Here is an 11637-nt window from a genome sequence, read left to right on the forward strand (position 1 = left end):
AGAACAAAGAATAAAAGCTATTATTCAAAGAAAGCAAATATATTTACATAATATTATGGACGCCCGATTTCTGAAGACAAAAGTTTGTATCTTCTCAGTTTTTTAAGCTAACAAATTGGTCAGTAGGGTTTTTTTATTCTTTAAAAACAGGAGAAGATTTTCACACTTTAAAAATAGAGAGGTTATGCATGACGTTAACGGCAGACGGCAAACGGCAAAGATAACTTCTGATTTTGAGTTCTTTTCTTCTAATCCGTAAATAAAGCACATAAAAATCGAATAACGTCTCCTACTATTCAGTGCAAATACAAATAATTTCACTCTACTGTACACACAACTGAAGAGAGACGGCAAAAGTTTCAGTTTTGCCGTTTGCCGTAAACGTCATGCTTAACCTCTCTAATATAACTTGAACAGCGAAAACAAAAAGAAGATGGTAATACTATCTTCAGACAATCTAGCTCGTTTAAGCTGTACAAACAGTCTACAAATAGTCATTAAGTAGAAAGAGGACAGGATATTTTTCCTTCGCTTGGAGCGTTTTTAAATTTGAGAAATTGCGAAAACGGATCTCCACGAATATATATCAAAACTGAAATTTTAAAGTGTCAGATTATAATAAGAGCCTCCTCCCCCACCCCGAAAAAATTCTACAAACCACTATTTCAACCCAGTTTTGTCATTTACTGGACCTTTTTTGTGAGCCTCACATTCATGCTAACAAATATCTCGATCCAGGGCCATAGGAAAACAAGCCTTAGCCTGGAAAAGACGATTTATGTGGTTGTTATGGCAACGGCTTCCTTCGCAGGAAACGCGGTAAAATAACCACGTGACTTAACCCGATAAGTTTAATTTGGTTTGCTTCGTAGACTTCGCTTGTCTGACTTGGTTATAAAGTAGACAAAATATATCAGCTTTTTTATGAAATACATTCCCCAAGGGCGAAGATCAAAAGTCCACTGTTTCCGCAGTCGGAAGACTGGGAATCAAAACGAGCGAGAAGACAGCTGGGTTTCAGTTTTGCAGGTGATGGAGAATGCAAATTTTTTATCTGAAAACTGAACACGAAAATTCAAAGATACTAAAACTTTCTTTTTAACTTTTCGCTACCCTTGTTATTTTTAAAATATAAAATGTGTTTATTTTTAGCGTGGCTAACAGAGTGATAATTCAGTAGTTGGCAAAACAGAACTTCGGCAATTTCTTCCTCAATCCACTTTACACGTTTATTCGCATTCAAAAGCAAATGTGACAATTAGCTTATGCTAAGAAAAATTCTGCACAGAACACGTAGCGACACTTAAGTTCTTTAAAACTCAACTACATTTCAAGCTAAGCAAACTTTAGCTTAATGAACTCTCATTCGAAACCTTTTATCCGTGCCAAAACTTGACATATGTATTGCATTTGAAGTGAAACACAATAACCTAGCACTTGAAAATCTTTCTTAATAGAATCTTTCGATGAAAAAATCTTTTATTTGAAATTTTCCTGCCTCGAAACAGCAGTTTTTTGAATAAAATAAAAGCTCTCCTTCTTAATGTCTCAATTCCAGATTATTTCTAAAACTAAGTGCCAGACAAGCCCATCAAAAACAGTTTTGAACAATTGGAATAATCCTTTATATTTTGCTATGTCGAACTGCTGTTTCTGCTAACAAAACAACACCAGTATCAATAAACAGGAAAAAATTGCCGAAATACAATAACGAAGCTTATATTTGTTCAGGAGGTCCAGATATCGGACTTAGGTGACAACTATGAATATTCTATGCCATAATGAACTGCACTTCGCTCGAATACAGCTAATCTTCCTCAACATGAAACAGTTAAACACCACGTTTGAAATTCTAGTTTTTATCGTTTTGAGTTTTTCATTTTTTCTCTTAATAACACCGCTCTCAGCAGAGGAACAAGTAGTTTATCCTAATCCATGCTCGCCGCAGAATCCGGAATGTTATTTTGAACGGTTCGGAAACTTGAAGCTTCCTCGAATAGACCCAATACAGGCGAGTATGACCGTTCTTATTTACGATCTTTGAGTCAAACGGTTAACCTTTAATAACAAACCTTTAATCGCTTCCAAGCAATTGTAAACAAAACATTTGTTTTTATGCCCGCTCACCGTGGGACTGAGTCGATATGTAGAACTTTTAAAACAACTAGCCGCGATTTACATTTTAAATGCGAATTTACATTTAATGATCTGGTTGAATGACGCGTTTCTAACCCACTGTGAACCAAATATTCTAAATCAAAATAATACACAAAATTTTCACCACATGATGGCAAACGCAACCATACATTATATTCACTGTTCCTAGGACTTACTTTTCTTTTTGCAAGCATTGTTATATTTCGCACAAAAACGGAAAATGAATTTGACCGGAAAAGATAATATTCGCGGGCAGGCATAAAAAATGACGAAATTTTCTATTTAATGAACCGTCATTTTTTGGGACTGTTCTATACTAACTGGATTTTTAATTTAATACGGCTTGCGGGCTGAAAGTTGGTGCAACCACGGCCATATTAACCCGAGCACGGACCAGCTGGAGGGGTGTTTCGAGAAACGGAAATATTTTTAGCACGTGCTCATATTATACGGGCTGTGTTCAGTATAGTGTAAAAGGGCCTTTATGAACCTTCTTACAGCTAGAATTGGACCGAAATGAAGGGATTGGGAACGAACGTATTGGACAAAATCTTTTACAAAAATAAAAATATAATTTCCGTTGGATACGACCCTGAGGCTATAATGACTAATGTAAAATCGCGAAATGTTCTTTCGAAATGAAAAGGTAAGAGACTATTTTATTTTTATTAAAGGAGTAGAAATCCAGCACAGAAAAAGTGGAGGGAAAATAATGCACAGCAAACCAATGAGAAAAATTTATTTCGAAAATTTACGTGTAAGAGAAGGAAATGATTAAAAAATGCGCAATCCCCGCCTCAAAAAGAATTCAGGACAAGAGAGAAGAATCAAGCTTTCTTACTGAATATTTTGTTCCGAAGAAACAGGTAGATACTACATATTGATGGAAATGGAATGTTTCAAACTTACCGCTTTGGAAAACACTCCAATTGATATTTATCTCACAGAACGAACGATCAGTCACTCCATCTCCCATCAACGCCTGTGAGGTCACGAAACATATCTAAAAAATATAAGAATTAAATAACTAAATTAACTCCCCCTTAGCCAAATAATTATGCAGTAGACCTTGCCACGGTTTTGGCGGACATTTTTTTTTTTGGCTACGTGCGCATACGAAGCGTAGCCACTATGCAGGAGAAACTGTAAAGCTCTGGTTTCAAAATTAGGGTGTGTCATGTAGCCACCTTCTTGAATTATTAGAAGGGCGAAAAGGATCCAAGAAAGAGCTTACAAAAGTCATTTTTATTTTATTTTGATAGGTCGGACATATAAGAATGCTAAATTTAATTGAAGGTGTTGAACATAAGATGGTAACAGCAGCTATTCATCCTCCTATATTTGGTAGGTAGAGTTTCTTAAATTTACAGTTATGATTGTTTATACAGTCAACTCTCTCTTAAGGTCGCGCGGGACCCTTGCTCATTAATAAATTCATTAGCCAAATTTCTTGACGGAGTGCTATCTTGTAAAGCTTTAATTCACTACATTTTGAACATCGATTCCTCTAAAATTTAACAAGGATATTCGGGGATGATGGAATTATCTCATGATTGTCCTTATACTGAGAGATGACCGTTGTCTGTGATGTTACAAACCCTTAAAAGTTTAACTGCAGATAATGCGATTTTGTGTCCAAGTTTTCAGCTAGTACAGTGCACCAAATTAAATGATTATATAGCCTAGTGATAAATCATAACCCTTTTTGTGCTATGGCTAGAACGAAATTTTCGATTTCAAAAACTGCTACAAGTTAATGGCTTTTAAGAGAGCAAATATGTGAAATCTAAACTTTGAAACGAGCTATCTTCATTTTGAGAAGGAAATTTAAAAATTCGCTCTAGTCATAGCACAATAGAGTACATCAAGTTTACGTTCCTCGCGAATCAACTATTGAAATTCTATATCGGCGGAGAAAACTTGGACACAAAATTGCAGGTTTTGAGGCTTCCGAAGACCTTCCGAATCAATGTTTACAACAACGGGTGATATATTCAAAGCTGTGAATCCAATTATGATAATTCCCTATGTTCCAGCGCACGTGGCACAAAACGGAGAACAATTGCTAGTAATTACTTGTAAAAAAGAGTTTAAAAACAAACATTCTCATGAATATTTCGTTTGTTGTCGGCTTCAGTCGTCCGGCAGTTCGTGCATACTCTTTAAATGAATACATACTAATGATTGCAAGGGTCCTGCGCGACCTTAACGGGCACCTCTATAAGACGGACAGCTCTCTAAAGGTAGATTTCCACTGACGCGTAATTTTTTACGTGCGTGAAAAAATTTAGAGACAATGTATGAACGACTTGCGTTAACGTGTACGCAAGTCGTTCATACATTGTCTCTAAATTTTTCACGCGCGTAAAAAATTACGCGTCAGTGGAAATCCAGCATAAGACGGACACCTGGTATTGGTCCCGTCCCTACCCTACAAGACGGAAACTTATCTGAGATAGACAGATGTAGCCGGTCCCGACAGTGTCCGTTTTAGAGAGAGTTGACTGTTATCCTTACCATATCCATACAACAAACGGTACCAGTTACCTTGAAAATCTGATAAAAAAACGTCTGTTCCAGAGTGAAGGAGCTGTTAGGCCAATCTGTGCTAGCATAGCCTCCGATGTCCGTAGCATGAGCTCACTAGAAGTGCTGCTAGCATCCCTACATGGGATGCTAGTCCGGCTCAGGGTTACCGCCAGCTGGCACGGTATTTTTATCACGTTACCCAATTTACTGGTACTCATTTATACAACTGGTGAAGAAAAGAACTGCAAGAGTAAAGTGACTTGCTCAAGAACACAACACAGCAACACCGGTTAGTGCTCGAAGCAAGTCCTCTTGAACCGAAATCTAACGACACTACTCATTATAGCCAAACCAGCGTGCTTCTCACTTCGAAAAAAATTTGCCAGTGGGAAAATATATTCGTAGCCTAAATTAGAAATGAAGTAAATCTGATAGCCTATTCTTTTTCTTCATAGAAATTCCCAATTTTCTGTCAGAAGAAGAGTGTGACCACATAATTGAGTTAGCAAAGAAGGAGGGGCTAGAGACATCGCAGACATTGAAGGAAGGAATAAAGCACGACATGAGAGCACTAGGGAAAAATACTAAGAAGCATTTTGATGTCTGGGACCAGAACAAAGATGGCCAAATAGACATGGACGAGGTAAATAAGGAACAATACCAGTTTGTATCTACTCATTTAATGTCAAGTATATATATCTTATTTGGAAGAATATCGACATTAGGTCCTAGCAGTACGAATCGAGCACAGCGAGCCGTACAGAGAAAACAGAGGCTGATATTCTTGCAGTAAGGTACCGAGCAAGCAGGGTTAATAAGACACTTATTACGCAACTTAATACTTATTATAATAATAATAACTTAAACTTTTAAGTTATTAAATAACTAATGTGACAGTGTCAGTGGCTAGTGGTGGATATTAGCCACTAGCCACCTCCACTTTGGTGAATAAGTGTTAATATTTAATTATAGTTTTTTACACTTTCTCTTCATACAACCATTACGGGTGAGCTTCGATTTCTTATCCAGACATGCATTTCTCTTGTTTGTTTTTCAACAGATGAGTCACAGTTTGGAAAATAACTTGGACTTTTCTCCAGATGAGGTGATTCTGCTGAAAATGTAAGTAATAAAATAACTGAAACGTGGTTTTTAAAGCTAAAATAAGCACCCAGACGTCACAAATAGAAAAACGTTTGTCTATTGCTCAAATGTTACCTTATAGTAGAAAGTGTTTACAAGGAAATCATTGCTTATAATTTTTTTTGTTCGCTGTTATGTAGGTATTCAGCTCTAGAATTGGACAAAGATCAAGACGGTGAGATTTCTGACGTACACTCTTTTTTTTTATAAGAATACAGTTTTTCCGACCCAGGCTGAATATTCTTATTTTTCTGCCGATTTTAGGCTGAAATATTCTTATAAACATTCTTAGAAAATAACGTTTGACATTTCCGTTTTAGCAAGTATTTGGTAATCAATTACAAGTTTCTGGTGTCCAGATCTGTATCGTGTTACATTATGTACATGTACCATTGCTTTTCGGTGCAGCCTGGCCGTTTTGGCTTTAAACAAAGCATTCCTCACAGAGATGAAGTGACGGAAATGAAAATACCTGATTTTGTTTCAACTAAAAACTATATTCTTTTCAAAATCTTAGCCTCGGGTTTATTCTTAAAATATTCTTAAAAATTTGCAAATTTCAGCCTCGATATTCTTATAAACTAGATTCTTATAAAAAAAAGTGTATATCCGGTTGTTGTATCAACTTTTCGCCAATTAAACAGCAAGCCATATCTGCAGTTTTCTTTCTTGCAATTTTCAACGTCACCTAGATAGAGTAGACCAATCTGGCTTTCGATATTTGCTGAGCGAATTTATACTAGAGACAAATTATCGGTCTATGGCTGATAATTCATCAAACGAGGAAATCAAAATACATAAAGTTGTGATCCATCTTTAAAAAATTCGATATTCTCTTTGGGTATTCTTGGTTTTCATGTTACGTCATAAAATTCTGAAATCAAAATTGACTAGGCCTGCTAAATTTTCGTTGTCAGTAGGCGAAAGATAAACTAAAAATATATATTTTTGCAAATTTCCAGATCGATAGTGTCATTCGTTTTTAAAACAGAGCATTTTGAATATTTGAGTTCTCCGTCGTATGTGACATCAAGCTGAGTGCCGTGACAAAGCTGTTTTGTTTGAAAAAAGGCCTTTCCTTTCCATTTTGTGCAGATTGAACATTTCAGATATAATAAGTGGTGTTTATGTGAAAGTGTACTAGCTCTTAAGCCAAGGATGGCCGCTGTTGTAAGCAGAATTGAGTTCCAGATGGTTTCTCTGACATCACGGCGGCCATTACTGTGTCCCTCGGCAGGACACAGTTATGGCGGCTCCATACTAAGCTTTATAAATTTGCGTGGAAAGGTTCGGAAAATAACTCGCGAACGGTACACCGCACAGACCCGAAACTTGGAGGAATTGTTTATCTATTTATCATCTATAATATTTGAAATTCATAGCTTCTGTAGTTGAATGGTTTCGAATTTATGTATTCCGTAACAAACATTTCGACTGCAAATCGACTAATGTCAAGGAAAAGAAACGAAGAAAGATGATAAACTTTTTAACTGGATTGAGGTGGGTGTAAATAAAAAAGGGGAAGCCTCGAGCCATGCGGCCCATACTGCCAGACGTTATCCCGGTTTCTGTCAGTAAGCGGCTAGGAATATTTTTACTCCCCCCTGAATGGGATGCTAGTGCATCGCAGGGTAATATCTCCAGCATTATGTCGATCGCCGGTCACCATTTATTCACCTGGGTGGAGAGAGGCAGTATGAGAGTAAAGTGTCTTGCCCAAGAATACAATACAGTGCCCCGGCCAGGTCTCGAACCTAGACCACTAGATCCGGAGTCCGGCGCACTAACCATCAGGCCACCGCGCCTCCCATAAATATTCCAAACATATAATTATTAAAATGGCATAAGTTGTTAGCTCACGTGTAATGTTAATAGAAAACTGTAAGCATTAGGTAATCTATCTTGACCTACTCACAGATATAGTCAGAACGTAACGTAGTTTACTAGGGTTTCCAGCTAAGACGATGAGATTGTTTTACAACTCTTTTTTTTTTTTACGAGTGCCCTTAATGGCTGAACTCGTCTCTTAGACAAACTCTTACCAAGTTTAACAAGTTTGTTTAAAAAAAACACGATCTTGGCATTATTAACCAACAAATTACCCTTGTAATTTTAGAGAAAATAAGCTTCGAAGAATTCCAACAAAGGGACACCCAAGCAATGGCGAAGTTTATAGCAAAGGTTAAGGAAGAACAGCCTCAAACAAAGAGTCGACACAGCCGTCAGGCGTGGATTCAAAATTACTCTGGCAAATCAGATAGCGTCATAGCTGCATTACAAGAAAGGTGAGCGGCTGAAAAGGAAGTAGACATATATATGTAGGTAAGATGAAAGGTCAAGGTAGAGTGTGCGTCGGGGCAAGTGGCCAGAGCTTTAATATCCCGGTTTCTAACGACTAGGAGTATTTCTACTCCTTCTTGGATGGGATGCGAGTCCATGGCAAGGTTACTGTCTAGCATTTAATTCGAAGGCACCCATTTATAGACATAACCAGAGCTAGAGATATTATAGTGTCTTGCCAAGAACACAACGAAATGACCCCAGCCGGGGCATGAACCCGGACCGCTTGAGTACTGATTGTAATATTTATACTCTGCAGAGTACAGCGGCTAACAAATCTGCCTACGGAACTCATTGCATCTAGCGAATATTTGCAAGTGAGTTACATACATACATACATACATACATACTTTATTTAACGTGGAAAAAGTACACACTTAGCTGTTAGCTAGTTTACAGGTGCTCCACGATTAAAAGTTTAGTATTTACAAAAGTATTTACATCAAAACAAAGGGTATAAAAGTATTACATCAGACTATTTTAAAATGGTTAAAAAAAAAAAAAAAAAAACAAAAACAAAAACAAACAAACAAACAACAACACCATCTAGCTAAATTAAGATTCCTAAAAAAATATATATATATAAATATTGTACTTTAGTTATGGGTTGTTATATCATATATAATTTTGCATGCCAAAAGTTTACGACAGAGCTTTTTCTGTTGCGGCGTTTACAATCGCCACTAATAAAGCTCAACAAAACCATTCATAGCATTACTGTTATATTATAATTCTTTAACATTTGACATTTAAAATATCAACTTAACTAATAACGAAAACATTTTTAGCTAATAAAAAATGTAAATGTTGTTTATAGTGGTCATGCACTTAGCTTTATATCTCTACGAGATAGCTAGTTTACAGGCATGCCACTGAAACAGAGGAAATAAATATTTTAAATGAAAATAACAAGGTTAAAAATCCCAACTGGCAGGAGGCAGACCAGTTGGCTATGTACAAAGCTAATGAAAGAAATGCTAAAAAGCTAATGAAACAAAGTTTCAGTAAAAATTGAAATTACGTAATCCAAAACAGGAGGTGGGGGTGGGGGAAGGCTAGGAGCCCTACGTTTTCGTCGTGTGGCCTGGAGCCCAATTGTTTTGCTGCTTTGAGCACGGAGCCCTAATATTATTTTGCGACAGAGCCGGGAGCCCTGAAAACGTTTACCCTAAAGCTTAGAGCCCTGAAGCCCGGTCTCTTTGGACTCCTGGGGCCCTGATTAACGAGTAGAGCAAAAAGTTACTGTTTTTCGAACACCTCAATTTTAGACAAGGTTCTCTCATTTATGATTTCAAAAAGGACCTTCTAAGCCAGTATACTTCAGCTGACAATGTTTATGCACAAAACGGGGACCAACTCAAGATGCCCGCCTTAGAGAGGTGTCTGCCTTAACGAGAGATCAGTTACAGACAAACAAGTGACTGGAAATTCAGCCAGAACCAGCCAACCAAACTTGTCCACCTAAGCGAGGTTTCCGCCTTGCAGTGATATACAATATACTGGTTACTTATTTTCGTTTTTTAACAGGTCGTATCGTACGGCCCTTTGGGTCACTATAACTGCCATTTGGATTCAGACTTTTACAGACCGAACAAGCCCTGTTGTCATTACGTGGGAAGCGAGTTAAGCCACTGTAGAGTTTGCAGGTAAGGTAATAATTTTTGTCAAATTACTGAATAAAGCCAGACAGAAAAAAATCTTAACTGCAACTGAAGGCATCATCGAGGCAGAGACGGAAAAAGGAAACACAAATATACAACGACAAAACTAATGATATGGAAGGTGTTGTAGGGGATCAATATTTACGCCTTCAGTGGGGGTTGGGAATGGGAAGGGAAGATAAGTACATTGGACATTGGGTGGGGGGGGGGGGGGGGGGAATTAAACAAAAAAGAGATTTAGCACCCGCTGACAGAGAAAGCATTTACCAGCGGACAAGACCCTCCCAGCAAGTCCAACAAGATATCTTTCACAGCCAAAAATCCACCTATTTTGCGGAAGACTTCCGTTGGGTATCCCCATTGTTATAACTAAGCATGACAACTCGACGTCGATGACTTGTTGTTGTCATGGCAGGTATGCGACGGTACTGTACTTTTTGGACAATGTAGAAGAAGGAGGGGAGACTGCCTTCCCTGTAGCAGACAACACCACGTTCGATAAGGAGGTAGGCCGTTGGTTAATTTCCAAATTGAGAAAAGAAAGTTGTGGAAGATACATCTTTTGTTCGCTACTTACCACTTAAAAAAACAGCTTATTTCGGCGGCTGGGTCAATATTTAAACCTCGCACGTTAGCTAGAAATTTTAACAGTTAGCATGAGCTTCAGTCACATCTGGATGACGGAAATATTTGTAACTAATTCGGTCGATCAAAATAGCGATCTAATCAATGTTCATATACAGTTTTAAAAGCGAACTAACGAACGAACCAATGAACGCAAACGAACGAACGAGCGAACAAACGAGCGAACAATCGATCAAACGAACAAACAAGCGAACGAACGCACCGAACAACCTTACTGTATGTAACGGTTTAGTTTGCGCGATTACCAGGTGCGATCCGAAAAATTAATTACAAATTTTTGTGTTTATATATTAAACTTTTGCTTGCCTGCTTCCATTTCAGGTGTGGATGCGCGATGTAGAAAACGTGTGCAACTTAGCCAAGAACTGTCACAAAGCGAACGTAGTGGTGAGACCAGAGAAAGGCAAAGCCGTGCTGTGGTACAACCACCTTGTGGACAATAGCACTGGATGGATGGGGCAGCTTGATCAGTATACATTTCATGGAGGATGCGACGTGAAGCAAGGAACAAAATGGATTGCGAATAACTGGATAAGCGTGGGAGAAGACAGAGAAAAAGACATCATGAATTGGATCGAGCTTGGTCAATATGAGGAGGAGCAAAATAATGTTACTTCCAGTAGTGGCTCGTCCCACGAGGAACTATAACCGTATAGCTACTTTAATTGCTGCCATTTATTAGACTCATACATGCAGATGGTTGTCATTTGATAGCAACAGTACCCAGAGACAACCTTTAACCCTTTACCCCCTAAGGCGAATGTTTTTTTTTTCGTAAATTAAAAAATATAAACCTGATATCCATATATGATACACCATTTGAAAAAAGTGTTGATCAGAAAATTTATAAGAAGAAAGTTATAGCTTTGAAAAATGGATTGAAACGTTTAAAAGAGTATATAGTAGGTATACCGCTAAACTATATCTTATTGTGTAGATCTCAGTTTACTGGTTAATTTCAGTAATGTTGCATATCACCTATGTGTCTGGCAAAAAAGTTACAAAAGTTATAGGGGTGGTCAATCATGTCACAGATAGGGGTGAGGTACAGTTTTATGCTTTCAAAATGCAGGTCTTTTGAAAACAAGTTTGATGTCAAAAATTCAAATAGATTGGACAAATATGTGCCAACTGGCACTCTTAGGGGTTAAAGGGTTAAGGC

The 11637-nt window shown here is 37.7% G+C and overlaps 1 protein-coding gene across 1 annotated transcript; it reads left to right on the top strand.

The window, feature by feature from the left end:
* The first annotated feature begins 1621 nt into the window (after window positions 1-1621).
* LOC144639177 (transmembrane prolyl 4-hydroxylase-like) lies at window positions 1622-11165 on the top strand. The gene is made up of 10 exons (XM_078498449.1): window positions 1622-2011; window positions 3420-3501; window positions 5142-5329; window positions 5747-5808; window positions 5970-6004; window positions 7946-8114; window positions 8429-8486; window positions 9697-9815; window positions 10246-10336; window positions 10797-11165. The coding sequence occupies exons 1-10, from the start codon at window positions 1763-1765 to the stop codon at window positions 11121-11123; spliced, it is 1380 nt and encodes a 459-aa protein (XP_078354575.1). The 5' UTR covers window positions 1622-1762; the 3' UTR covers window positions 11124-11165.
* The last annotated feature ends 472 nt before the right edge of the window (window positions 11166-11637 follow it).

Source organism: Oculina patagonica, chromosome 14 (genome assembly GCF_052425735.1).
Source record: "Oculina patagonica isolate OP01 chromosome 14, crgOcupat, whole genome shotgun sequence".
In the NCBI taxonomy this organism is placed as follows: Eukaryota; Metazoa; Cnidaria; class Anthozoa; order Scleractinia; family Oculinidae; genus Oculina; species Oculina patagonica.